This window comes from Siphateles boraxobius, unplaced genomic scaffold, assembly GCF_051911475.1.
Source record: "Siphateles boraxobius isolate OS27281-9 unplaced genomic scaffold, OSU_SipBor_1 41, whole genome shotgun sequence".
Classification (NCBI taxonomy): domain Eukaryota; kingdom Metazoa; phylum Chordata; class Actinopteri; order Cypriniformes; family Leuciscidae; genus Siphateles; species Siphateles boraxobius.
The window spans coordinates 14,456,695-14,484,168 of record NW_027509042.1 but is presented as its reverse complement, the minus strand read 5'-3'; the positions used below and the strand labels follow the sequence as shown (position 1 = coordinate 14,484,168).

Genomic DNA, 27,474 nt, shown 5'->3' with positions numbered 1-27,474 from the left:
GAGAATAACAATGAATAAATAAAGCATTTTAACCCATTATCTCCAACTTTTTTGACCTAGCAGATGTTCAGGTCAGCAGAAGATGGGCCAAACATCAATAATAAATTTGAACCCCCTTCCTAGCATGAATCTTTAAACACAAGGGCAGGGGGGGTGGGTAAAATAAGTTAGCCAAGGATAACACCTGATGAGAGGGTCAAGGTGGAGTAACTCGGAAAGAATTTGCTCCATCTGACTCACCATCCCTGTTATCAACTCCATCATTAACATAAACGAGGTGGAGAGCTATAATGGCACAGCGGTCCAGAAGAAAAGCATCAATCTCAGGACTCCTAAATGAAAAGGGCAGAGAGCTTCACAAGTAAACTGCACCGTTAGGACTATCCATTACCTTTATCTCTGTTGAACAGCACTGCTGGCTGACTAGTCTCCTTGGTACTGTAGATATATATACTTTAGCGCATTTAAGGGTAGAAGGAAATAAATTAATAAAACCTCAAAAGAGCAACAAAAGTGGCACCACCAAAAAACGTAGATGGCATGGAAACCCTTATGGTCAATAGCTATTTGTATGTTAAATAGCCATTGGAAGCCACACCAGCACTTAAAAATGCATTGAAAAAAAAATGGATTTCTGAAAGATGGTAAATCTCAAACTATATCAGAACAGTGTTAAAATTAAGGTGAGACCAAAACCGGCACTGAACACATAAAATATAGATGTGAGGATGTTTTTATGGCAATGTTCTGCCACTGGAGAAAAACCCCCCAAAAAACACTACTGAACATAATGGGAGACAATGCCCCCATTTTCGTTCGACTTCTCAGATCAATAATTAATCAAAGGCTCTGCCACATCAATGTCAAGCAGGAACATGACTGCAATGCAACTATCTGCAAGTTTATCACCGATGAAATGAAGGGATTTGGAGCAAGTAGACTGTGATGCGAGAAAATGACAGCTTATCCACTTGATCGACGCTCATGTGTCTTTGAATAAATCATTGGAACCAGATTGGACTAAAGGTGCATAACCGTTCATTCTGTGAAATATAGCCAATTCATTTGTTTTGTTTAAAGGGCAGTTTTAATTTCATGGTGTGTCACCCTTCTAGGGCATAAAGGAGTTCAAATCATCTGAACTGTATTGGAGTTCACTTTATAACTTGAAGGATTTTTTTCCACTCAAGTTCAGCGACAATTGCCCCGGACTTCACAATCCACATCTCCTCGAGTACCCCTGTAGGTCTTAATGTCTGAATTTTGTAATTCTGAAAGGAAATTGAATGAGAGTTTATGGTCTCTACATTAGATAAAGCTGAACACTTCAGACTAAAGTACTTTGCTAACTAGTGCGAGCAGGTTGGCCCAGGCTTGAGCTTCTAATTCAGAAGCACCCGAGTTTCCAACAGCTTCTCTCAGTTGTACTAAAATGAGATGTGATATTGTTATGCAATTTCAATTACGCCGCAGGGAGAAGGATCAATCCGACAGCCGCGCATTTCCCCGAGCATGCAAAGATGAGACAGCGATGCTCCAGAGCATCCGTTAAATTACACAACGATTCAGAGGGTGTTCTCTGCACTTGCTGGTTTTGTGAGCACACATTTTAGTGGTTATTTCTATTTCTTGAAGCAGCTGTGCATGCATATGGCATCTGAAGTAGTTTCAGTTGTGTGCCATCGATTCTTGGAATAGCAGAAGGATTGAACCATATCTTGACTAGGAAAGTCAATCAACTGTAATATTCACGATAGATATAGGCTGACGTGTAACAAAGTGTTCACTTAGAGATGGCTGTTCAAGTGATGCCAATTTGTGTAGCCGTTTTTAAAAGCCAAAGAACACCTTGATCCAGTAATTCAACTTGATGCATGTTGCTGAACATTCACTGACAATGACTCTCACACAGTGGCACTGCAAAGCTCTTAAAAATGACAGAACTCATTGTAAATGGCTTTGAAGTGAGTCATATACTTTGAAAACCTGCAGTAAGCTACAGGAGGGACAAGTGATGTTTTATTATTCATGACACCAAAAACTGTGGAATAAATGTTTTTTTTTTTTCCTCTCAAAAACTAGCAGTGGCTAGGATTCAAGGACAAGATCAATGGCAAATTAATTAATTTCTAATAATTGGCAATGATTCCTCAGGCGTTAGTATCATATAAAAGATTTTTTTTGTAGAGTATGCGCGTGTAAAAATGTTCATGTTTTGAGTGGTTTTCACAGAGTTTCTATAGAGTGGTTTGGGCTTTGTGGGCAGTTCTAAGCCAATTACTTTTCAAATCAAAAGAGCACACCGTCAAGGTTCTAGAAATGCGCTTACACAAACTTTAAAGTCACAGTGAGTGTGTTTACATGCACGCTCTTAACCCAAATACGCTTAAGTCGACAATGCATCTTATCTTGAACGGCTTAAGCATAAACTGATCAACACAGCTAGATTTTTGCACCTTACCCTGATTTCTCCCGACATGTAAACACATTAAGCTGTGTTCTGCCACCTTATTGAGGTGCGCATGTGTGATATGTGACAGGAAAGCAACCTTACTGCGGATTTAAGCACATCCAGACAGAGCGAGCCTTTCGAGGAAATATAATCAAAAACTCAGGCTCTTTCTTGACATAAGAAATTATAAAAATGTGCTTTCATCTCATGTAGCCAAAGTGTTCAGTGGAAATGCTGCATCTGTAACTGCATGAGAGTATAATATACGAGTTCATAAATGTCCTGCTGACATGTTAGAATACTTTTTTATGCTTTATTGTACTACTGGGAAATAACCTGATTTATTAATAAAGTCTTGTAAATGCAGTTTACTTGCGTTGCAGGGCTATCGATTTACATGTAAACCGGGAAAACGGGTTATTTCAAGAACCTGATTTCTGGGAATTATCAGCATACTGGTGTGCATGTAAACGTGCTCAATGAAACGGAAGTAGCAACAGAGCTTTTCTTTCATATTGTGACATACATTTGAGTGAATAGACTTTCAAAAAAAAGTAGGGCGGGAACTAACAATTGTTCTATCAATAGGTTGTTGATTGAATGGAGGCAAATAATTAAGCAATAATGTGTTTTTTCACAAAATGTAAATGTATATGCTTGTCTTACTGAAAAATCATACCAGTTCGGTTTTTGCAAAGTTGGACTAACAGACCAGGAAAATTATTGAGGTCTGTTTTAATTACCAGATAAAAATTATAACAAGTATTGTAGATCAGTTTCATCCAGCATAAAGATATTAATCAGACTACAATCGGCTTAATTGCTGTGTGGCCACTCCAAGTGACGGACGACGAGCATTTTAAGGGTTAATTCACCCAAAAATTTTAATTCTGTCATCATGTTGTTCCAAACCCATAAGACCTTTGTTCATCTTCTGAATACAAATGAAGATATTTTTGATGAAATCCGAGAGCTTTTGACAGAGAAGAGAAGGGATTTTTGAATAAAGTCGTTATTTTCGTTTTTTTGCGCACAAAACGTATTATCATCGGCTTCATAACATTAAGGTTGAACCACTGTAGTTACACTGACTATTTTAACAATGTCTTTACTACCTTTCTGGGCTTTGAAAGTGGTAATAACATTGCGGTCTATTATTTAATCAAAAAATATCCTAATTTGTGTTCAGAAGATGAATGACGTTCTTATGGGTTTGGAACGACATGAGGGAGAGTAATTAATGACAGAATTTTCATTTTTGGGTGAACTAAAGCTTTAATACTTCAAATATTTGATTATTTACATACAAATGAAAACTTAAGCTGGCATATGAAAAAAACCTGAATAATTGATATTATGAACCCTAGATATGACTTCAATGTAATTCTATGGGATTTATTTATTTCACTTATTTTATCGTTCACCTTGCAAAAAGTCATATGATTGTTGAGAAAAGAAACATCACATCAAAAAGCTGCATGATTTAAGTTATCATGCCTGTAAGAAAAACTACATGTACATGGGATGAATTATGCACTAATACTACTTATTTTGACTTGCTCAAATCCCCAACTTGCATATAACAGTAACCGTGACGCTTGTGCCTCAAGCAAACACCACTAATACAAATGTACTGTGCCCTTGAAGGAGGAGAAATCAGAAAAAATAAAAACATCAGTCTTCTTGTGTTCAAACAACAACTCGTTTCCCTGAGGAGGATTTAGACCACAGCTCACAGCTAGGTCTTGGCCTACAGACCTGCTGCGAGACAACACGACTGGTCATGAATCCCTCAGAGATGCAGCCAAGAATCTGTTGGAAGATTTTGTTACAAGCCTAAGGGAGATTTAAAGATAAATACTTCTTTAAATACTAAATACTAGGTAAATACTTCATTTTAGTTTTGTGTAAAGAAAAAAGGTAGTGCATAAATGGAGTACAATACAGACATTTAAGACCAACAATGCTTTCTATATCCTGTATGTGTGGGAAGACTTGCTTACCACCCTATTATTACCAAGCTAATCGTGTGCACTAGAGAGAGAGAGAGAGAGAGAGAGAGATAGAGAGAGAGAGAGAGAGAGAGAGACGGGAAAATTAAACGGAGAGGTTAAAGAGGCGAGTAGTTTATCAGAGAGGTACAGATAAGACATTGAAATATCACTTTTTAGAAGCACAGAAGAAACTGAATGCAAAAAAGAAAAACATATGTGAAACAGTCAAACATGACAAGCTCTTCTAAGTACGAAAATAATGAATAAAGTATGTGGGCTGTGAAAATTCTGACAGACTAATTGGGGTTCTTGTTGGTAAAGATCTGACCGGTTTAGACGCCTCGTTACCCTTAGGGTATAATTAGCGTAGCGTCCTCAGTCATTCAATTAAGAGTCTGTTCTGTTGTGCATGCTAAAACAGATGTAGCTGGGTAATTGTCTTCATTCTAAGCACTTCTGACGAAAGGTGGTCTAAATGACTGAGCATATCAGTGCATACATGTCTAATACTGCCCAGAAACAAACCTGCAACTGTACAACTGATGTTTATAGATACAATATCACAGGCTAATGTATAAAATTTGTTCTAAAGTTCATTTCATATAGATGGTACTGTATCTCTTGTAGTTAAAAACAATTACTTATTTGTGTATATCCAGCAATTGCTTTGTGGACTCTAAAGGAGCGTTAACACGTACAGCGATTCACAACGACAAGGGTTTCCAGGGATCCAACAAAGTTTAGAACTAAATGCAAATGAGTATCAATGTAACGTGACAGCTACCAATAGGAGTGAACATGTTTGACATGATCCGCCTTCTGTGAGCGATTTAACTTTTCTTTATTCGTCTTTTCTAGATTTGTCACTTGCCATATACTGTAAAAAATTATATGATCAATAAGTTATGACAACATATGTTTTAACATTGTCTTATCTCATCACAATAAGTGTAAATCATAGTAAATTTTAAAATGTATAAGTTATACAAGATTCAACTCATTTTAAAAAATAATTCAATTTAATGTAATTTAAGTTAGTTACTTAAACATCCAAGTTGATTGTACTTAATTTAAGGTAGCAATTTTGTTTTACAGTGAATGAAGGGATATCTAATTTTAAGACTTTAGAATAATGTTAAATTTGTTCATTTATAAATAAAACATTTAAATATTATTCAATATAATATTAAATATTATTATTACTAATAATTATTATAGTGTATAATATATAAACTAATACTAGCAATAAACAACAATTATAATAATAACAATTATAATCATAATAATATTAAATATTATTACTAAATATATATAAATAATTATTCATTGTTAATTGATATTATGAAGTGTTACTAACATGTCAAAAATGATCCATCTTATTCATATTATGCATTATGCACTGCTGCAATTGTACATAGAATGTCTCAAAGTAGGGGCGGCCATTATGACCAACCATACTGCCACTAGAATCGCTGATTGTGTCAATGTCCCATTAGAGGAGATACAAGAATCTGAAATGTAACGTGTGTCCCTAAACTTAAAAATGGAGACAACAGCATTTACTATGCGTTGGGACCGTTTCCTCTTCAATACATCACATAAAAGGTAACAAACAAAACAGCCACCAAATGGGTAAAAGTCGCCCTGGTCTCCCAGAATTTCAGCAGTACAAACAGCAGGTGGTGGTTTGACAATTTTGACATTGATTGACTTGAACTGTTTAAGCAGAGCATCAAGCAGTGTTTTTCTAAGCTGTGTGCACAAAATCACATTAAACAGCAATTTCATCCTCCAAGCAGTCAGAGGGGGCATGTTTGTTCAGGACATTGAGCAGACGGAGGCTGCTCTCGTCCTGCGGTCCCCAGCTTTCATCACTATCATCTGTGTTTGACTCGTACTCGGAAGCAATTCCCGACTCGCGGAACTTTAGCAGCTCAAGGCTACCCAGAAGCTCGTCCCGTGATGAGGGCGAGACGTCTTGGGATGACGTGTCGGGGCTCTCATCCTGTTGGGGTAGTCCAGGGAGAAAGCGGAAACACTCAAACTTGATCAAGCACTGGTCCCTACCTATTGGACTGCACAGCGGCAGGGAGAGCGGCGTCCCGTCGTTGAGCGGAGGTAGGATGGCGTCCTCTGATCTCGGAGTGGTGGGGTCGCATAGGACTGGGGGCACGTTAGCACGGAAGGTGATTTCAAGGAGACTGTCTTGAGAGCCCACTGTTGAGAGAGAGGGAGAGATTGAGGGCATTTTCACACTTGGTTCGTTTCAAGGGCCTGAGAGCGCTTCACATGAATTTTAAACTAAAGCACCAAAGCAACTTTAAAGCAAACTGAAAAGTAAAAAGAAAAAAGATGGGAAAATACAATAAATAAATACAATTAAAATGAGGAGTAAAATACTACTGTGCAAAAGTTTGGGGCCAGTAAGTATTCAGGATGTACACATTAAATTGATCAAAAAATGACAGAAAAAACATTTATATTGTTACAAAAAATATATACTTGAATATCAGATGATGTCACCAACGTCTCCTCACTGACGTCACTCAATTCTAAAACTTGTCTTCCGCCATCTTGAGTACCTGATTCGGCAAGATCGATACGTCAGTCGCAAAGGAAGTAGAGCTTATTCTCTGGCCGAGCCCGAACTTGCGGGCCGATATTTCCCGTCACTATCCTCGGGCCGGGCCCTTGATCTAGAGATGTGCACTCCCAATGCAAAAGAGTGCGGCGCGGGACTAGATTTGATGGCGAGTGCGAGCGGCAATGCGCTCTCTGTGTGTGTGCGCGTTGCAGGGAGAATAAAACGATTCGCGGGACTCCCGCCAACTAGAAATATCTATGAATAAAACATATAAAAACTAATACATTTTTGCAGAAAAGCAACAAGAACTAAAACAAAATAGAAACGTTTTACAGGCCAGAGTTTCCTTTTAAAACACGTTTGCAGCGTTGAGCGATGTAGCCAATCACAGACATACGTGTTGATTTCTTCAACGCAAAGGCCAATCAGAAGCATTTAAGATAGACTCCCCTCACTGCTCAAAACCTCTATGCTCAAAACTGACTTTTTGTTCAGAGCTCTGTATGCTGACAAATCCTCTAATTGTAACAAACAAAGTGTATATATTATGAAAGATTCATTGTGGAGTCAGCTTAATTGATATTAACAGAGATGTGAGATCGCGATTAACTGATGTCAGCTTTTTAGGAATTATTAAGGATGCGCACTTTGCGCGCATTCAGTCAAAATCATGTCATGCCCAACCATGCACGCAGCTGCTTGCTTTTATGTTATAACAGTGGTTTGTGTGTGCAAACTCTCTGTGCAGTGTTCATGTTGTCTGTGGTGAGTGGATGTAAATGATAATGAGTTTACGCTAGCTTAGGGCTGTGTGATATCACGATTTATGATCATGGATTAAAATATATCCACCATCTGCTTTTGAAGAAATGTCGTAGTATCGTGCATTCCAGTGGTGTAGTCTAGTTTTTTGTAGTGAGTATACTGTGATATACCATACACCCCCTCCGCCCCAGCCAGCCCGCCCGTCCGCCGCCGCCACCCATTTTCTACTGTTTAGTGTTAATCGCCATCTAACTCAGCCAGTAAAGAGCTACATTTGGCCTTAGATGTTATATGAATATGGTCCCTGAAGCACAGGTTTTATCAGCTGACAATTAAAAGACTTAAACATTATAAACACAAATAAAAATTTACTTTTTAAAAACTTGTGTGATATTCCTTTAAAATTATGTTTTAATAGATTTGATTATTATTATTTTAAAAAGTACATCTTACTATGCAATTTCTTTCATAATTCCCTCGAGTTACTCTACAGACTTTTATTTTGGTGGGTTGTAAATAAAAGACATTTGAGCTTCTGTGTGTTTTAATAAACTATTATTATTATTAGTATTATTATTATTAGGCCTACTTGAAGTATACTCTACTGTGCAATAGTAATATATTTCTGTCATATTTTCTTCAAGTTATACAAAATTTTGATTTTGACAGGTTGTCACGAAGACTTTAAAGTTTGTGAGTGTGTATATGATACGAATGAATGACGATAGTTTTATCAAATGAAATGGTAAAATTCTTGTGAAGTGATTCTCATAAAAGCTCTGCAATTAAGTTCAAATGTGTGCATGTCCTCCTCATAGACGCTGAAAACACCACGAGTGTCACGCGCGTCAGTGTGTAGAGCACACATTGAGCGCTCATTCACAGAAACATGCAGAACATTCAGAGTTTATTTCAATAGCAGTCTTTTTGAGCTTTAATATTCATAGACACTTAGTACATATCGAGATTTGATTCATTGTATCATTACTTTTGATTTATTCATTCAAAAATGGCCAAATTGCGTGACGTTCCGCTTAGGCTAAGTTACATTTGTTGCTGGATTCCGCGATTCGATCCGTGTCGCTGCGCAAACACAGACGTCACGGCGGGGTGAATTTATGTATGAAAGTTCTTTCACAAAACGATGTTGTTACGAATCCTCACGCTTTTTAAAGCGGGTATACGGAGATCTTTGACATTTCCTAGTGGGCATACGGAAATTCTTGACATTTTCTAGTGGGTATACGGCGTATACCTGCGTATCACGTAGACTACACCACTGAGTGCATTCTATCAGTTGCAGTTCTGGCGCCTCCGTCTCAGCATAGGCTACAACGCGACGTATATTCACATCAAATGTTAACGCAAAGGAACGGGATAATGCAGTTCACATAAGTTCATTATTTGCATGTGCTAACAAGTCATTCACGTGTTGATGCGCGGTTCTAACGAGCGCTTTTCTGAGCGCGTACACCCGAAGCGCACTCGCACTAAGCCTGTCTAACAACATCGACAGGTTACTGAACGAAGTTATTTTTCTAGTCTTATTGCGCGAATACTGTCAAATACACACAGGGTTTACATAAACAAAGTTGGTTATGTATAAAGTGAAACAAACAGAAAATCTGCTTCCTAGCTAATGCCGTCAGTATTGTAGACAGTACCCGGCAGGTACTCAAGATGGCGGCAGTCAACTGGAAAAAGAGCGGATGACGTAAGAGGTCATGTGACTGATATTCATGTATATTTTAAATAAATGCTGTTCTTTTGAACTTTCTACTCACCAAAGAATCCTGAGAAAAATATATCACAGTTTGCACCGTAAAAAATATATTTTTAATATAACAGCTCAACTGTTTTCAACTGTGATAAGACGTTATATGTTACTTGAGCAGCAAATCAGCATATTCGAATAATTTCAGAAGGATCATGTGACACTGAAGTTATTTTAATAATATTTTTTATAAATTACTGCTTTTAATGTTTTTTGATCAAATAAATTCAGCTTCGGTGAGCTTATTTTTAAAAACATTACAACAAATCTTACCGACCCCAAACTTTTGAACTTTTCAAAATTGACTAGTCAGTGGTCTGTCTGAACTCTTTCTAGTTCGTAAAGAATCCCTGTATGAATAGGCTGGTTTTCGAGTGTTTACATCAGAGACTCGTTCTTACACTCCAACAGAATGAGCTAAAACGTAGTCGACAATAAGTTGCTGACTGACCAACTAGATAACTAATCAATATGGCATTCTTAGGGTTAAAAACTTGAATTAACGACTTTAGAGTTGCTAGTACTTTTTCAAACTACTTTTCCAAAGAATGTTCCCTAAATCTGGTGTTCAGTCTTTCCATTTCATCCTCTCTGTGGATGTCATCTGCCTTCCCTCATACTAAAAAAAACACTTCAATGTCAGTTCTGCTCCACTTTATTTCCCCATTTACTCCATCAGGTTAATAACGGTGCTCTTACCCCTGCAACGCATCCTCACTTGCCCTGATGCGTTTCCGCAGCTCTCCTTCAATCTCTTTGTCTTTTCACCCTCCCATTTGTTCCCCCCTCTCTCTCAATCCCATTTAATGTCACTTGGCTTTTTAACTTCTCTCCTATCATCGAATGCACATTTCCCACAGGGGTTAATTTCAGGCTTATTTTAAAGCAGTTCATTTGAGGACATTCTCATATAGACCAGCAGAACCTTGAGATGTGCTGTCTTTAACATTGTCTGTCCCATGCATCACACTTAAGTTACCCTGTCAGAGACGGTTGTAAACGAAAAATCTTCAAATCTCTCCTCACATCCGCTTTAATTATTACACCATACACTGCTCTGAAATGAAGGTTAGAAGTGAACAGTCTATATTTTTGATACTTTTTGCATGTTGGGATAATGTGAAGGACTGAAAAACAATACTGCTCTATTCTACGCATGGATGTATTGTACAGCCTGAGGCTGTGAGATTAAAAATGATTTGTGAATTGTTGGATGATGACCTCTTTCTACTTGATAATCTAACCAAAAAAAAACCTGACTATAAATAAATATTTCCATACCAAAATGTGTTAAATTTGAATGCATTTATTATATTTGTTTAATCTAAAACAAACTATATAATAAAGATGTTTTAATGGATGAAGGAGATCAACAAAATATGTTTTAATGAAACAGACTCTTGCTTATTCTTTCATTATTATGACAATTAATTTGTCACAAATCACAGGATTTAGAAATTACTCTCTAGCACTGCTGAACACAAGAAATCATACTCACTAGAGCCATTTCCAGCCATCTTGAGCTCCAGCTCCTGAACCTGTTTGACCAGGAGAGAAATATGCTGCAGTAGGTCCTTATTCTGCAACAGCAGCTGGTGAACTCGAGCCTGGGCCTCAATCCTTGCCGCAGCTTCTGCAGAGAGCTGATCCTTCAGCAGATGAACCTGAGGAACACACAACAGTGTGCATGCTGAAGTACATCCAATAGATGGACAAGGAGAAACTAGAACGTCCATGTACATCCTAGAATCTGCCATGCTAAGAACAAAAGACTCAACTCCATTTACTTTTCAACTTCAGTAAAACTTCTACTTAAAAGCATTATATAAATATGAGTTCAAGGAAACAAAATTAATTTTTATCATTGTTATTCTGAGCATTTCAAAGTCCTACTTGAAATTATTCATATACTTAAAGCTACAATATGTAAGATGTTTGTAATAAAATATCCAAAAATCACTTGCACAGTGTGATATATTTCCTGCAGTTGTGTACTTACAATATCCCAAAAGTTCTCAAAGATTTTTAATTTCAGAGAATTTCCAATTTTAAATAATGGCTCATCCATGTTCACTTGTCACTTGTCAATGACGTAATATCCACGTTATCCCTGGTTGCCCATGGCGACAGATGTGGACAACTGCGTTAAGTATAGTGGCCCGCTCACGGTGTTGTTGTTTCGTTCAAAAATGATGGACCTTGGCAAGCAGACTTTGGGACAAAAGGAGAACTAATACGAGGATCAATATCAGCGTGGCGTTTTCGAGATGACGAGAGCTCCAAGTCCGTGACAAACTTCGACTTGACAGTGATGCCACTTGGATGTACTTTATTAGACAGGTGAGCAAATGTACATAAAACTAATCAATGTTACTGTATATAGCTCAACATGATGAAATGTTAGAATATGATCAATATGTTATTCTAATGTTGATCTAGCTTACTGCTAGTCTCATACAGACAAAATAACACATAGAATAACATAACTTTCACCACACTCAAATGCAGTTTAGTGTGATAGTGTAGACCAAGTGAAACAGCGCTGCGTTACCTCACAAGTTTCATTCGTCTAATAAACTGACCTGTGTGAGTATTTTATTCTGCACTTGCACCCAGTTCGGTAGAATAAAATGTCCTTATTCCTTTATATCCGCGTGTGGCGCTGATATCTGTCTCTCATTAGCAAATCGCGACCTGCTTCATACCACAGTCATGTTAAAAACATCAATGTAGCCACTCATCCAGAAACATTATAAGATCCATCAGCATGACGACAAGTTCCATAATACCGCTTATGCGTCATCAACCTACGCCTTTGTTATTGTAAGAGGTTAGCGACCCCTAACGGCGAAAATTTTTACATATTGTAGCTTTAAGGTCAGACATCTCTAAAAGCTCTGTAAATGCATACTTTCATGCACATTGTGTTATGCATTTCTATTTAATATATTTTGAATCTATTTATATTGAACATAAACATTTATGATAATCTTTGTGAAGTGTTGCAATGAAGGTCATATCATTTACTGTGTGGGTAGCTGACATTCATGCAAATTAAAGAACGCTTTCATTCAAAAAGCTTCTTTAACACTACATCATGAAAGACCTTTTAGCTGTTTTTATGTCCCTGACATTACTCTTAAAATACACCTGAAGAGCAACAGCAGAAGGACAAACGCCTCTTTTCACATCTACTTTAATGATGACATCATATACTGGAGGTTAGAATCTAATACCAGCTTCATTCTCTGGGAGTTTTCACACTAAGTCCTCTATATAATAATAAAAGTACCATGAGTATTTCAATATCTCAGTCCAGATTAAGCAGTGAATACCATGTTTATTGGGAACAAAGTAATAAAGTTTAAATTCATGAGATTAATTATCCAGCTAATCTATCCAGTTATCTAATTTATAATTAAATCAGTCATATTTTTCTGTGACAAAAACAATGGTAAAGGTTTTTGTATAAATAATTAAATATTCTGTCTGTTTGTTTTACTAAATACCCTCAGTATTCATTTTTCACAGCTGTTTGATCAAGTAATTAATTCAACCTAGATAAAGGAATTATCTGCAATAGTCCCAAAAGTACCAGACACATAAGGCAGTGCCTCCATACATTTTTAAATGAAATACTGCTGGGTACGTCCTGCTAATGACAAACGTTGCCAGCTGTAAAGGTATTCAAAGTGATTATAATGCTCTTCAGTATCCTTCATAAGACCTACGATTCTACCCAGCGCTAGAAGGGTGAATCCATTTCCGCAGTGTCTTGTCTTGAGCACCGTCTAAGTGTCTGTTTGCTCCTAAAGTCACAGCGGCCGGCCTCCGAGGGGTCCGGGGTGATTTATGACCCAGCTTAAACCGCGTGCCCGCTCGTGCTGCCTGCCCTTAAGAACAATACATTCTCCAGACAAGGCCAATGAGCCACCAAGATCAAGACCACAGGGAGTAGCGCAAAAAAATGAGGGAAAAAGATTACCATACTGTAAATGTGGACTGAAAGCTTAGTTCAGGTTGAGCTGTTTGCCATCAGTTCTTGAATGTACATGCTTGTATGCATGTGTGTTGTGTGTTTTGACAAAGAGTGATTGTCTTTGGGAAAAGAGCTGCCTACTATGACAAAAGATGTTGTTTTCAAAGGGGTATAGGATGTAAATGTATACAAGCCTCATATTTCATACTGTCATTGTTTTATATCTCACTCTGAGTGGGGCGCATTCATCAGCCAAGGCAAGTCAGGGTAAATGTTGGAGCCCAAATGTTTTGATCATCATTATTTTCCTTTATGGCATAAAAAAAGTTGTATTTCTTCAGTATTTTATTCTTGCCTTAAAGTAAACAACAAAAGCAGCAGTGAATAGTTGTTTAACGTCAATGCATTGCCATTGCAATCGGTTATTTTTCTCTATCTACTAATTAAGCACTTAAAAGTTCAGTGTGCAATTACATCGGGGAAACGAAAAGAGTGAGAACAGTAATATCTCTGTCTGTATGATGGGAACGATTGACAATAATTGCTGCCATTAACATTGGCGTATATTGAGAGCAATATTAGCTACAGTGCTGTGGTAAAAAAAGCAGAGGTTTATGAGTAAATGCAGCAAGTCGAGCCTCTTTCAACATCAAGGACATGAATTTCAAAAATTTAACCAGGAATGTTTCCTTTTTCAAACAGCCTGTGACATTACGGAAGCAGCGAGTCCAGTCAGGTCCAAAGTCTAAGGTGAGTCCAATTAGCAATTGAAGGCTCAATCAAGATGGCGCCAGTGTTTGTGGCCGGCCGTCTGGTGCAGAGCAAATTATTCGTGATTTTATTGCTTGTGTCACTGTTTATGCAATGTATTGACTCTCTGCTGGTTTATGATCGTCAAACGCTGATCGATTTCCGCCTCGTGTTGGAGAAGTCGCCTAAGTGTGACTGGGATGGTCAGAAAACTTTTCTCCCTCCCCCCTTGCTAAACATACCTGCTCATCTTGTACGCAATCCGGCTTCCCTTGTCCGGAGTGGACGCTCGAGACGCCGTGGGAAGCGCAGCGGCCAGCTGGTGAAGTTGAAAGCTTACCTAGCGGACTATTCTGCCTGTGGAGCCCGGCGTCACTTTGGTTTGCCTTTGGCTTACTATGTATCCTGGCGTGCTATTGATCCTACCGGGACCTGGTTGATACCAATTGCCGGCTCAGACATGGAGTATTCTCGCCAACACTCACCTCGTCCCAGGAAAGGCGGTGTTAACCATGGAAACCTTCGGTCTTTGAGTTATGTAACTCGTATGGCCAGATCCCCTGCTCCTGTCAGAGCTGCCCTGGTCAACGCTAGATCGCTGGTGAATAAGACCTTTATTTTAAAGGAGTTTTTTTCCCAGCATAACTTGGATTTTCTATTCGTGACTGAAACTTGGTTAAATGTTGGTGAGTCGAGCCCTTTTTCTGAACTTCTACCGCTGGACTGCACATATTTTAACTCCCCGAGGACTACTGGTCGAGGAGGAGGTCTTGCCGTTATTTTTAAGGAAAAATACAACTGCAGGCAGTTGTCAATGATAGCATTTTCGAGCTTTGAGTTAATAATGTTTGAATTGGGCAAATTTCAGCCCGTTCTGTGTGCTCTTATCTATCGACCTCCTAAATATAACAAGCATTTTATCAGGGACTTTACTGAATTATTGTCTGAAATTATGCCAAAATATGACCGGATCTTAATTATAGGAGATATCAATATTCATGTATGCTGTCCCACGAATCTATTGGCTAAAGATTTTTTAAAACTAATAGATTCTTTTAACCTTACACAGTTTGTAAGTGGTCCGACACAGATTCATGGCCACACATTAGATCTTGTCTTGTCATGCAGTTTGCCTATTTTAAATATTGAGATACAAAAGGCTGTTTTTTCTGACCATGCACCAATTTTATTTGATGTTTCCCTTCCAAACAATACTGTTAAGCAATCTGCTCCACCTCGTATCCGCAGGATGATTAAACCTGCTACTGCTGCACAATTTTCCGAAGCATTTAGTAATGTTACAGAGACTATAGAGTCATCTGCTTTCCTATGTACAGATGAGCTCATTTCCTGTTTTTCATCCACCTGTATAAATATTCTTGATAAAATTGCACCACTAAAGCCCAGGCGCTCCAAACCTAATTCTGAACCATGGATTAATGACTTAACTCGAGCGGCTAGGCAAAAGTGTAGGAAAGCTGAACGCCAATGGAAAAAACATAAATTGCAAGTTTTTTATGATATCCTAAAGGATTGTTGGCGTAATTATCAGAGAATTGTTAAAACTGAAAAGGCTAAATACCTCTCTGATGTTATCGATAAAAATGGCCATAAACCTCATGTTCTTTTTAGAACAATTAATTCTGTTCTTCATACCCCCCAATATATAATGCAGGAAGAATCTACTTTGGCCTGTAAAAAATTCCTCCACTTTTTTGTGGAAAAGATTACCACTATTAGAGCTAGCATTTCACCTCCAACCTTTGATCCTTCCATTTCCATAGAGTGTGCTGCAGTCCTCATTGAGTTTGAGCCTGTTTCCGTCTTGGCCCTTAATGATATTGTTACACATTTAAAACCTTCAATCTGTCCCAGTGATATCATCCCACCATGTATTTTTAAAGAGGTATGGAACACTATTGGACCAAACATTCAAGCAATCATAAACAGTAGTCTTACTTCTGGTTATGTGCCACTTTGTTTTAAAGAGGCTGTGGTGCAGCCCCTTATCAAAAAACAAAATCTGGACATTTCAGTTCTTTCAAATTATCGCCCGATTTCTAAACTTCCTTTTGTGTCCAAAATTTTAGAGAAGGCAGTCCTACTGCAGTTACAAGCCTATTTAGATCTGCATGGTATTCTTGAGGTGTTCCAGTCTGGTTTTAGAGCACTTCATAGCACAGAGACTGCACTTATAAAAGTTTTTAACGATCTTTAAGGATTCGATAAAAAGGCTGTTCGATTGTTTTTATGACATTAATGCATGGATGGCTTTAAACGCTTTACATTTTAATGAAAGTAAAACTGAAATTATGATTTTTAGACCTAGCAGTTCTACTAGCACCTCCAAATTAGACCTGGGACCCCTGACGCCCTACGTCAAGTCTATGGTAACGAACCTTGGTGTAAAGTTGGATAGTGATCTACACCTAGAGAAACAGATAAACTCTGTTGTTAAGGCTAGTTTCTTTCAACTTAGGCTACTTACAAAATTGAAGCCATTTTTATCTTTCAAAAATTTGGAGAGGGTTATACATGCGTTTATCACCACTCGCCTGGATTATTGTAATGCTTTATATATAGGAGTAAACCAGGCCTCTCTCTCTAGATTGCAAATAGTTCAGAATGCTGCCGCTCGACTCCTTACAGGAACCCGTAAACGAGAGCACATTATGCCTGTTCTTGCCTCTCTTCATTGGCTACCAGTTTGTTTCAGAATACAGTTTAAGATTTTATTGTTTGTTTTTAAATCTCTTCATGGTCAAGCACCAGCTTACATAAATGATCTACTGAAGATGCATGCTCCTTTGAGGTCATTGAGGTCCGCTGACCAACTACTCTTATCTGTTCCTAGAACACGACTTAAAAATAGGGGAGATCGAGCATTTTCAGTCGTGGCACCGAGACTTTGGAATGATCTGCCTATGCGTATCAGAGTAGCTCCCAGCCTTGACATTTTTAAATCACAACTTAAAACTCACTATTATTCATTGGCTTTTAAACCAGCCTGAGAGTTAATTAATGCATTTTATATATTCTTTAGTTTTTCACTTGTTTAACTGTGCTTTGTGCTCATGTTATGTGTTTATAATTTGTCTGAAATTATGTTCAGCACTTTGGCTAACCTCGGTTGTTTTAAATGTGCTTTACAAATAAAATTGTATTGTATTGTATTGTATTAGCCATGTGCTGGTATCAATAGTTCAATATCCTGATGATAACTCAAGCTATTTATCACGTTACGGTATTATCACGTTATAGTATTGTATTTCGAAACAGGTTGAAACCAACTTAATTGTTCTTAAATTACAAGTTTTAGTTACTTTTTAAACCCCAAATTGGCCTTTAAGAAAGTACCTTTGGTAAAAATAAAATAAAAAAAATGAATAGTTAAATGGACACTACAGTTAAATCAAACCAAACCCAACCAAACCAACCCAACTTGACCAGACTCAACCACAACAAACGCAACTAAAAACTAAAACAAAACAACTAAACCATGTTTATTTCAAAGTTTATGGGTAAGGAGAGTTTCATGTTTCTCAAGACAAATTTAATAACACTAGAATGTCACCAAAATGATTCACTTTCACAGACACAACCTAGAGAGTTTTAAAAAAAGGTTATTTGTGCGATTCATGTTCTAACAATCCATTTAATCACAGTGGAGACTTTCACGACCATAGTAATTTCATTTCATTTCATTTTTTCTTCCACTGCACTGCAGTCATTACAAGGTTTTTATGTGACTGTTATTCCATTGTTGCTGCCCTTAAACTGCACCAGGTAATTACATTAAATATTTCAGTGTTGATTTTCCCTCACACACCCCATTGAAAGCTGCAAGAGGGCAGTGGAAATCAAGCAATGCTGAAATACGAAGAGTATGCAGAGGTCATTTTCTCACTGTTTTGTTGGAAGTGGATATGCGTATACTACATAAACCCTTTGTATACAGTACTATATTCTTGTATACATCTATATTATTTTTCTACATAAAACAAACAAAAAAAATACTCCAGCAACCATTATAAGGCTTCTATTTGAGAGAAAATACATTTGACTCTGGATGCACAACTAGAACTCAATCACTGATTCAAAATACATTTTGCCTGAATTGCAATCATAAAGAATCTGAAATGTATGGACATGATATATAAAACTGATGTCCTGGAGATCTGACGTAGGCATCGTTTTCTGGAAGTGTCAGGAGCCAAATGTTTTTGACTCATTTTATCTGTACTGAACTGTCTAAAAGGAGAATATTCCACCAGAATATGATTAAAAGAAACACTAAACACACAAAAACCTTCCTCCGCAAATAACCCGCTCCGCCACAACCACTAATCCTGACTTCAGAAAAGCAAATATCGTTTCATCTGCAGATTATTTTCCCTAAGGATGATGGCCAATGCAAAACAAATGGAGAAATAAATTAATAAGCGACGATTGAGTCGCGTGTGTCGCTTTGATAGCAGGCTTCAAAGTGTCTCTTCTTCTTCAGTGACTGAAAACATCACAGCAGTCAGAGCAAAGCCAAAACTTGTTTCTCTTTGAGCGTGTTGTGTTGCAAATCAGGGTCTGCTTTGCAGTGGCTGGCTTTGCTTATCAGAGGTCTGACAGAATGGACTATCCTATATCTCAAAGCAACACAGAGCCATGCTCGTTCAACAACGACGTGGGTCAAGAGAGCGTGGAACGAAATTCCACCCCCTGTGAGCCCGTTCTCAGACCTGTGAAGAGTGAAGTGTCTTCCATGCAAAAAAAATAAATAAAACACTTTAAGAGAGAGCATACCCTCAGGCTGAGCAATATACTTATGAAAAACAAACGCTTTCTGTTCTTGCCAAACACTTGGTGTAGAACTATGGCTGAACAAGCAAACCCCAGGCTCTCAAAGGCTGAATAAATGAACCAGTCTAGTGCCGGAGAGAATGAAAACGCTCAATAAACACAAGACTGCAGGTTTTTTTGTGCACTCCAAGCAGTTCACAATCAGTTCTAATGTTGTGGTTCACAATAGAAGTAACAGCCATTTTTTTTTTTGAAAAGCACTACTTAGACAAGAAATAGACATTGTTTACAGATTAACAAAAAGGTGGGTGAACGCACACATTTCACACCACAATTAAGACAGCCATTAAATAGTCTCAAACTTCAAGAATATCTCAAATAAACAGACTGATAAAGCAGCTCAGTTATCTAAAAAGGACTCAGTCAAGGTCAAAAATATAAAATTCATCAGTGTAGGAACATTTTAGCCTATTTTCCTGCTCATAAATTACTTGAGGAGCTGATTTAAATTCCTGCAGAACAGCTGTTGTTTTCTATTGTGTTTATCTGTTTGAGCAAACAAAACATTTAGACTCACCTGACCCATAATAAAACAGAATTTGCATAATGCACAATGTACATTAATAAAACTGTCCTCAAAAGAACAATACATGTAATTATATTGGCAAATGAGATGAGCTAGTTGTGCTTTTTAACCTCTAAACAAACACTCCTAAAAAAATTAATCCATTAAATCTAAAAATAATTAGGGGTGTAATGATACACTCATGTCACGGTTTGATACATATAACGATATTGAACTCAACATACGATATTATTGCAATACTCCAAAACATATGATAAAAGGTTAACAAAAAAATGTACTGTTGGTTAAAATACATTTATTTATATTTAATTGTGGGTGGAAATAAATAGGCTTGGAGTTGGTGCTAATAACCCAATACACAGGACAATAGTGACACCAGAATAAAATTATTTATGATTCTGAAGCTGAAAATACAGAATTATTTTAGACGAATATGCTTGCACTCTGTCACTGACTAGATATATTTAAAATAATGTAGGCCACTTTTTACTGGTAACACAAGACATTTGGCATTATCAGGACTCACAAATATTCCCCCATTGCATTATTATACATTATATTCGACATTATATATAGTAGTTTAATGTAGTACTGAAACTAAACTTCTTTTCCCCCCTCACACAGTAATTTTTATTTAGGGTGAACTAATACACAATATATTGTCACTATCCACGATACATATTGTTGCAGTTTTGTATTGCGATATATTGTGATATGATATATTGTTACACCCCTATACATAAATATAATACTGTTCAACAGTTTGGGGTCAGAAAAAAAAAGAAATAAATTAATACTTTTATTCAGCAAGGATGCATTAGTCAAAGTGGCTGCCGGAGATTATCGGCTGAAAATTGCAGTTTTGTTATTTTTAACATGCATCACACACATGACCAGCGTCGACCAATAGTGAGCCTACGTGTGACGTAGCTCTACGCAATCACACTACGTTAACTGACTAGAGGCCCACAGAGAAGGAAATGAATAGTTGAAATAAAGTCGTTATTTTTGTTTGTTTTTGCGCACAAAAAGTATTTTTCGCTTGATAAACTAAAGATTGAAGCCACTGTAGTCACTTGGACTATTTTAACAATGTCTTTAATAACTTTTAGGGGCTGGAAAGTTTCAATCCCTTAGAAGCCTACGGAGGAATGATCCAGCTCTCAGATTTAATCAAAAATATCTTAATTCATGCTCCGAAGATGAATGAAGGTCTTATGGGGTTGGAACAACATGAGGGTGAGTAATTACTGACAGAATTTACATTTTTGGGTGAACTATCCCTTTAAATTCAGGGTAGGAAAAATGCCTTTTATTTATAAATTATGACAATTTTATATGTAAAAATCATACTAACATTATAAGTGCACCCCAGAAAACATTATAAAACAAACAAGTTCATGACCCCTTTAATATTAATTTTTTTTTCTGTCTTATTTTAGTGTTAGTATCAGTTAAAGTCTGATTATTTTATTTTACTGGCTTGTATTTTTTAAATTCAGTATCATTAAAATGATTGCATATTATTTTAAAAGTCTACGATTAATAAAATTATACAAAAAAGCTAAATTGGAAATTTCTATTTATCAAATAATCCTGAAAAAAGTATCATGGTTGCCACCAATACATTAAGCTGCACAACTGTTTTCAACATTGATAATAATAAATGTTTCTTGGTCACCAAATCAGCATATTAGAATGATTTCTGAAGGATCATGTGACACTGAAGACTGAAGTAATAACTGCTGAAAATTCAACTTTGCCATGACAGGAGAATAAGAAGTTATTTTAAATTGTAATAATAATTCACAATATTATATTTTAACTGTATTTGGACCAAATAAATGCAGACTTTGTGAGCACAAGAGACTATTTCCAAATATATATATATATATATATATATATATATATAAAAAAAAATCATACTAGCAACCACCTTTTGAACTTAATATGTGTAATGAACGTAAAAATATCTGATACCATGTGGAAAAACGTACACAACAATAACCACAATAGCTCACAGCTCACTAATGCTGCAGCACACTAATTCCCACTACATCTACAAGTCTATAAATTGTCCATTTAAAGTGCAGTGACTGCATCTCACCTGGGCCACGGCCACATGTGTCTGCTGCTGCTGCTGGGTGAGCTGTTGCTGGAGCAGCTGGAGCTGATGGTGCACAGACAGAGGAGTGCTGGCCGGGACCTGACTGCCTGAAGGAAGCAGCAACTTAGGGGAAGCCAGCAAGATGTTGGGCTCCTCAGAGGGCTGGAGAAAAAGAGAGAGAACACTTGTTTTGTCAAGATCGGTAATTAATCTACATGTTCACCATAAGGAAGCTTTATCTGAGAATAAGGAACAGCATGAAATGCGCAGAAAAAGTGGAAAATGCATTAAAAACAGACACTAGAGAATTGGCAAAGGCCTTTAACAAAGAGCAAAATAACAAAAGCTAGTTTCTAAGTCATTAGTGCATGGCAAACTCCATTTCAGCTCCTGCGTTTCATGCCAGTGTTAACTTAAAAAAAATAACTGCATGTTTTATGATCAGGAAACAATGTTCTGCTCTGACCAACTCTGTGGTCAAAGATGCTTCTACTGAGGCTCAGATATTAATTACAGAAGCTCTTGCAGTCGGTGCAGCTGTGCAAACAAACAGAGCTCCGAGGGAGGCAGTCAACTGTGACAAATTGTTAGTTTTACCCTACATGGCCAACTTATTTATACCCCGCCAGGGATGAAAATATGGTAATGCCAGCTGTCAGATATTGACCTCCCACGTACAGAATGAGGGACTGAGTATGAAAGCCTCAGCAGCAGTGGCCAGATAGAAGACTGATTTTGGCTGAGATTGATGTGCCGCGAAGAAGCCCTTTGAAATATTCTGGCATTGCATGGTGCCGAATCATTAAACGAGGGGCTAGACGCACCAAACCAGAGCTCAGTTGTTTGAAAAATCAAACTTGAGCATCTACTAGATGTACAACTGCTATGGACAGCCTAAGCATGCCTAAAGCATTTCAAGCGTCATGTTTTTCTTCAAAGTTAAATAATGTTCTCCTATCCCAGTTTGATTTGCAGGGACAATGACAAGAATGCGGATATATATATATATATATATATATTTCTATGATGGTAAAGCTGAATGTTCAGCATCAGTCACATGATCCTTCAGAAATCATTCTAATATTAGATAATTTTTTAACAGTAGTGTACTGTATTATACTATTAGAAACTGACTAAAAAAGAATTGAATATTTCTAAGTAATAATACAAAATAATAATAACATGAATTAATGCAGCCTAGAATGAATGCACAGCTGGCAGATGACAAGTCTGTAAAGACTATTATCGTATGTAGTCTGTAGGCTTATATGAAAATTCTTTGTTTTAACTCGTCATTGAGAATGGTATAAGTACTGTAGCTTTTCTAAAATAAAAATTTTATGAAATTATTCGTGAACGAAGCCTGTTATTTTTCTTTTGCTGGCTCTAGTGACAGAGCAATAACACGTATCACCTTAAAAAAATTCTTAATCAAATGGCAAATTTAAATGACTCATTTTCTCTATATTTATAAAAAAACAAAAAAAAAACACCATCCAGTATAGGGATTTTTACTTAAGACTAGTTTAGTTTACGTGCAGTATATTGGAAAATATGTTCACCTCAGCTTCTCATATTTTTAATTTTCTCACATGGACTGCATGAGGATTTCCTTCTGAGTGTCTACTGACAGCTGTTTATTTGGGCATTGCTGCAGAATGGCACGTTGTAAACAACACCTGCGCTCACAGACACCTCAGAGTGAATCTTCCTCAGCCGGAGAGACCGGTGACATCCACTAAATTCATAGCTTGAAAAATCTGCATACTGCGCCTGGGGAAAATGTTCTGTGAATGATATTACTGCTCATCTTTGATGTAACTGAAAATTTGAAGATAAGCATGACTCTGCAGATAAAATATGTGCTACTTTTGTGCTGTGCAAGTTAAAAGTCATCATATCACAGATCATACATCATGGATGAAATCATTTGTTATGAACAGAGTGTCTGGACTGAGCACACTGCAAGAAAAACAACTGTGACCACAGGAAGTAGTATGGATTGGCTTAATGAATATTTTCTTAATGAAATAGCACATTCTTAATGAATGATTCATTGATGAATATATTTTACACACTTAAAATCCCACTTCACAGCTCAGCAAAAACTGCAGAAACAGATCCCTGATGTTTAGACAATCTAAAAAGGATGTCAATGATTTGAGACATGAGACAAAACAAGTTATAGAAATGATGAAATAAAAGTATGCTTCTTGCATACTCACAAAATGTGTCTTTCTTGCTGTAACTCAGCGTGTCAACAGTCAGATACAAATGTAATGTGTGGGGCCATGCCCAATAGTTATACATTTACAAATTTAGCATTTAACTACGGAGGATGGTTTAAAACTGATTTTTAGCTCCCTCTATTGAATGGTAACCAATTTTAGACAAAAACAATCAAACTTATTTTACTTAAACCCACATATCTTTATCTTTCCCCGCCATTGACTGCAATTTTAGGCTTTCTGTGTTTTCACTGTTATACGGTAGGGGGTGCTATTATGTATCTTCTAAGATGATTCCTGAATCTTCTGATCAAAACAAAGGCCAAGAATCAGCAGAAACAATTGATAGCATATGCATACGTAAAATAACGCAATCATCAACATTAAACGGCATATAAATCAAAACTGCGTAATGTTACTGATTGAAATGTCGGGACGAGTTATAGGATTGTGAAGCTTGGGGAGTGTTGATGGACTTGATCTACTTCATATACGTTTTGATCATCGTTCTGAATCCCATCCAGATGTAGTCTTTGACAAAACCCGATTTTGCTTTTTTTTTAATGAAATTTACCAACAACAAAATATTCTGGGGGCCTAGAAAATTGTGAAAATGATAGAAAATGCTGGGTAACCTTTTTTTTTTTTAAATGCTTGTGGGGAAAGTGTTAAATGAGGCAAATTATCTAAAAAAAGAAGTACTAAATAAAGTAGCAAGGTTAGCATGAACAAAATTACATAATATTACTGTTTGCGATTCAAATTCCAACCAGAAGCAAAGATATAACACTTGCAAATGGTCTTCTTCATTGGATTTATTTGCATATTGAATTGTGATCTGTCTTCTACATTTACCAATCTAAAGCTGTGTTAACATTGCAAAGGTGGCACAGAAACTGTGCTGTGTGTTGATTACCATGCACTGCCGTCAGAAAACAAGACAGGTCATTATGACAGCAACAAAGTTTATGACTGTTCTAAGTTTATGACTGTATATGCAAATATAGTTCATCTATGAGGGTTACTGGGATGTTTCCATCACTCCACAGGGAATAATTACACTATCATCTGTTCTGAAATCTGTATTTGTGTGTACGTGTAACAGAAAATACAGTGCAGAACAGACTTTGGTAATAGGTTGAAGAAAACACATCTGTTAAAAGGTATCAAGGGAAGTACTGTTCATTTGAGTGCTTTCAATTAACGGCTGCAGAAAAGCCTAATCGGCTTCATCTGTGATTATGTGATGGATGTGTAATCAGCTATTAAAAGTCTGTAGTGCTACTTTAGCGACAAGTGTCATCAGGATCCATGAAAACATGAGGTCTGACATTTTGGTCTGGGTCAAAAACAGAACTATAGTGGCAATGAGGAGGAATATGGAAATGTCTGCCATGCTGCACAAACTCGACTCCCTAAAGGCCGTTTCACATGGGATTCTCTGCACATATTCCCTTGTTTTTGTGTTTGGTTTCCGTGTTGTAGTCAGGATTGGACGTTGCCCAGAAGATTCCTTATGCTGACTTTTAAAGCAATACAATGACAACAATCGGTTGTGCTAATTTCAAACATCTTTAAAATTAGAAGAAAAAAAATGACATCACTGTTTGCTGAGGACAACAAAACATTTAGAAACTAAGAAGCAGAAACAAATACAGCAATTTACGCCGTACACTGCTATTAGAGTACAAATTATCTCATATTTATCTCAATTATCTCATCTCACAGGATTACAAAATGCCTGTGGAATAAGGCTATTGGTGGTGGACGGTTATTAAATAACCTTGATTATACATAATAATAATAAAAATAGTGCTACATCTTACATACAAGTCTCTACATTTTCTGCCGTGGATTTTCTACATCAGCTGTCTCCAGTTCAGCCTTTTCAATCCTTCAGACCTCAAGGTGGAGAATAACAATATCATAAGATATTTTGCTCAAATTTTCTCATTTATGCCCATGTTAAGCCATTATTACGAGTGTTTTTCAACTGTTGTTAAGGAAAGTTTGCACAGACTGTTGATTGAAGGCTAGTATATTGAACTAACTGTAAGAAACTCTTGACTCACAGGTTGAGATTTATATGTCATACAAACTTTGTGTTGTATGGCCAGACTTTTGACAACTAGCATGTCATTTTCACTTTGTTTCCTCTGCACACAAAACATTTCCAACCTAGAAATTTCTGTCCATCCACATTTTAACAACTACACTACTGTTCAAAAGTTTGGGGTTAGCAATTGTTTTTTTTTTTTAAATGTCTTCAGTGTCAAATGATCCTTCAGAAATCATTATAATATTCTGATTTTGTTGCTCAAGAAGCATTTCTTACTATTATCCTCAATGTAGAAAACAGTTGTGCTGCTTAATATTTAGCATTTAACAAATCTTTTGTAGCCATGTAAAAAGTATTTACTGTCACTTTTTATCCATTTAGTGCCTCATTGATGAATAAAGTATTAATAGTAAAAGTATTAAAATATTTGGGTATAAAGTAATTGGTGGATTTGACCAAATTGAGCAGATTAGCTCTATTTACTTTATACTCAAAAGTTCTGTCTCCAGGCATACTGGTGCACCCTAAACTGGTGAAATTGTGAGGAAGTGAGCCAATCAAATTGGAACAGTTGATTTTGAGCAAGCTCTCATCAGAAGGCCAGTGAACATACTGTGAGCGGTCCATCTGAGCCTGAGATTATTAAGACACCTATTTGACAAAAGACATCAGTGGTAAGTTTGCAGAAAACTGTCTTAGTGTACATCGACTTCACAAAGCAGATAAGCTGACTGTCATCCTGAGCAGCAATTTCTTGGAAAAATGTTGATTCCTGCCAAACATCAAACCAACTTCTTATCTAGCATGCAAAACTACGCTGAAAAAGTGCTGAGATCTCTGATAGTCTTGGGTGGATTTTCTGTACTTAAAAGTAAAGCATCTAGATTTAACAACACACTAATCCACCGCCTGAGAAAGTCTGCACATCTTGCATGAGAAAGAAAATATGCTGAATATTACAACGTAAAGCCTTTCTCAAGCACACCATTACTATGCTGGTGTTTTTGATAATTGGCGAAACAATCCAGTGCTGTGTATTCATTATACAAGAAACAAACTTATAAGACCTGAATGCAAAGCAGTAGCTTTTTTCAAACATTGTTTGATATTCCAGTCAGACACAAGACGACACACTGAAACGGTCAGTAGCACGTGAAACACAACAAGCTTGGGAGCAAACCGCTATAACTCATGTCTGTAGACTGGACACATTGCCTCTCCATTGCCTCTCCTGAACCTGAGCAATATGTCGACCGTTCTGAATGTGAAGTGTTAGTTGTACCCTAGCGGAAAGCACTGAGCCCTTGAGGGTAACTGAGCGTTAAAAAAAAGCAATGTTCAACTCACAGCTGGGCTGAGTGAGATTTGCTTGCTAGGCAGATTGCTGCCTCCTGTTTATTGA

The 27,474-nt window shown here is 37.1% G+C and overlaps 1 protein-coding gene across 2 annotated transcripts in view; it reads right to left on the bottom strand.

Annotated features, from left to right (window-relative positions):
- nos1apa (nitric oxide synthase 1 (neuronal) adaptor protein a) overlaps positions 1–27,474 on the bottom strand; it is a 119,986-nt gene that overhangs the window by 10,309 nt on the left and 82,203 nt on the right. The window contains exons 8-10 of one of the 2 annotated variants that reach the window (XM_077198497.1): positions 21,786–21,947; positions 11,068–11,233; positions 6,514–6,663 (exon numbers count right to left, since the gene is read on the bottom strand). In XM_077198497.1, the coding sequence (XP_077054612.1) occupies positions 6,514–6,663; positions 11,068–11,233; positions 21,786–21,947 (478 nt within the window). Of the gene's footprint in view, positions 1–6,202; positions 6,664–11,067; positions 11,234–21,785; positions 21,948–27,474 lie in introns of those variants that run through there. The other variant, XM_077198498.1, reaches the window with a different exon arrangement.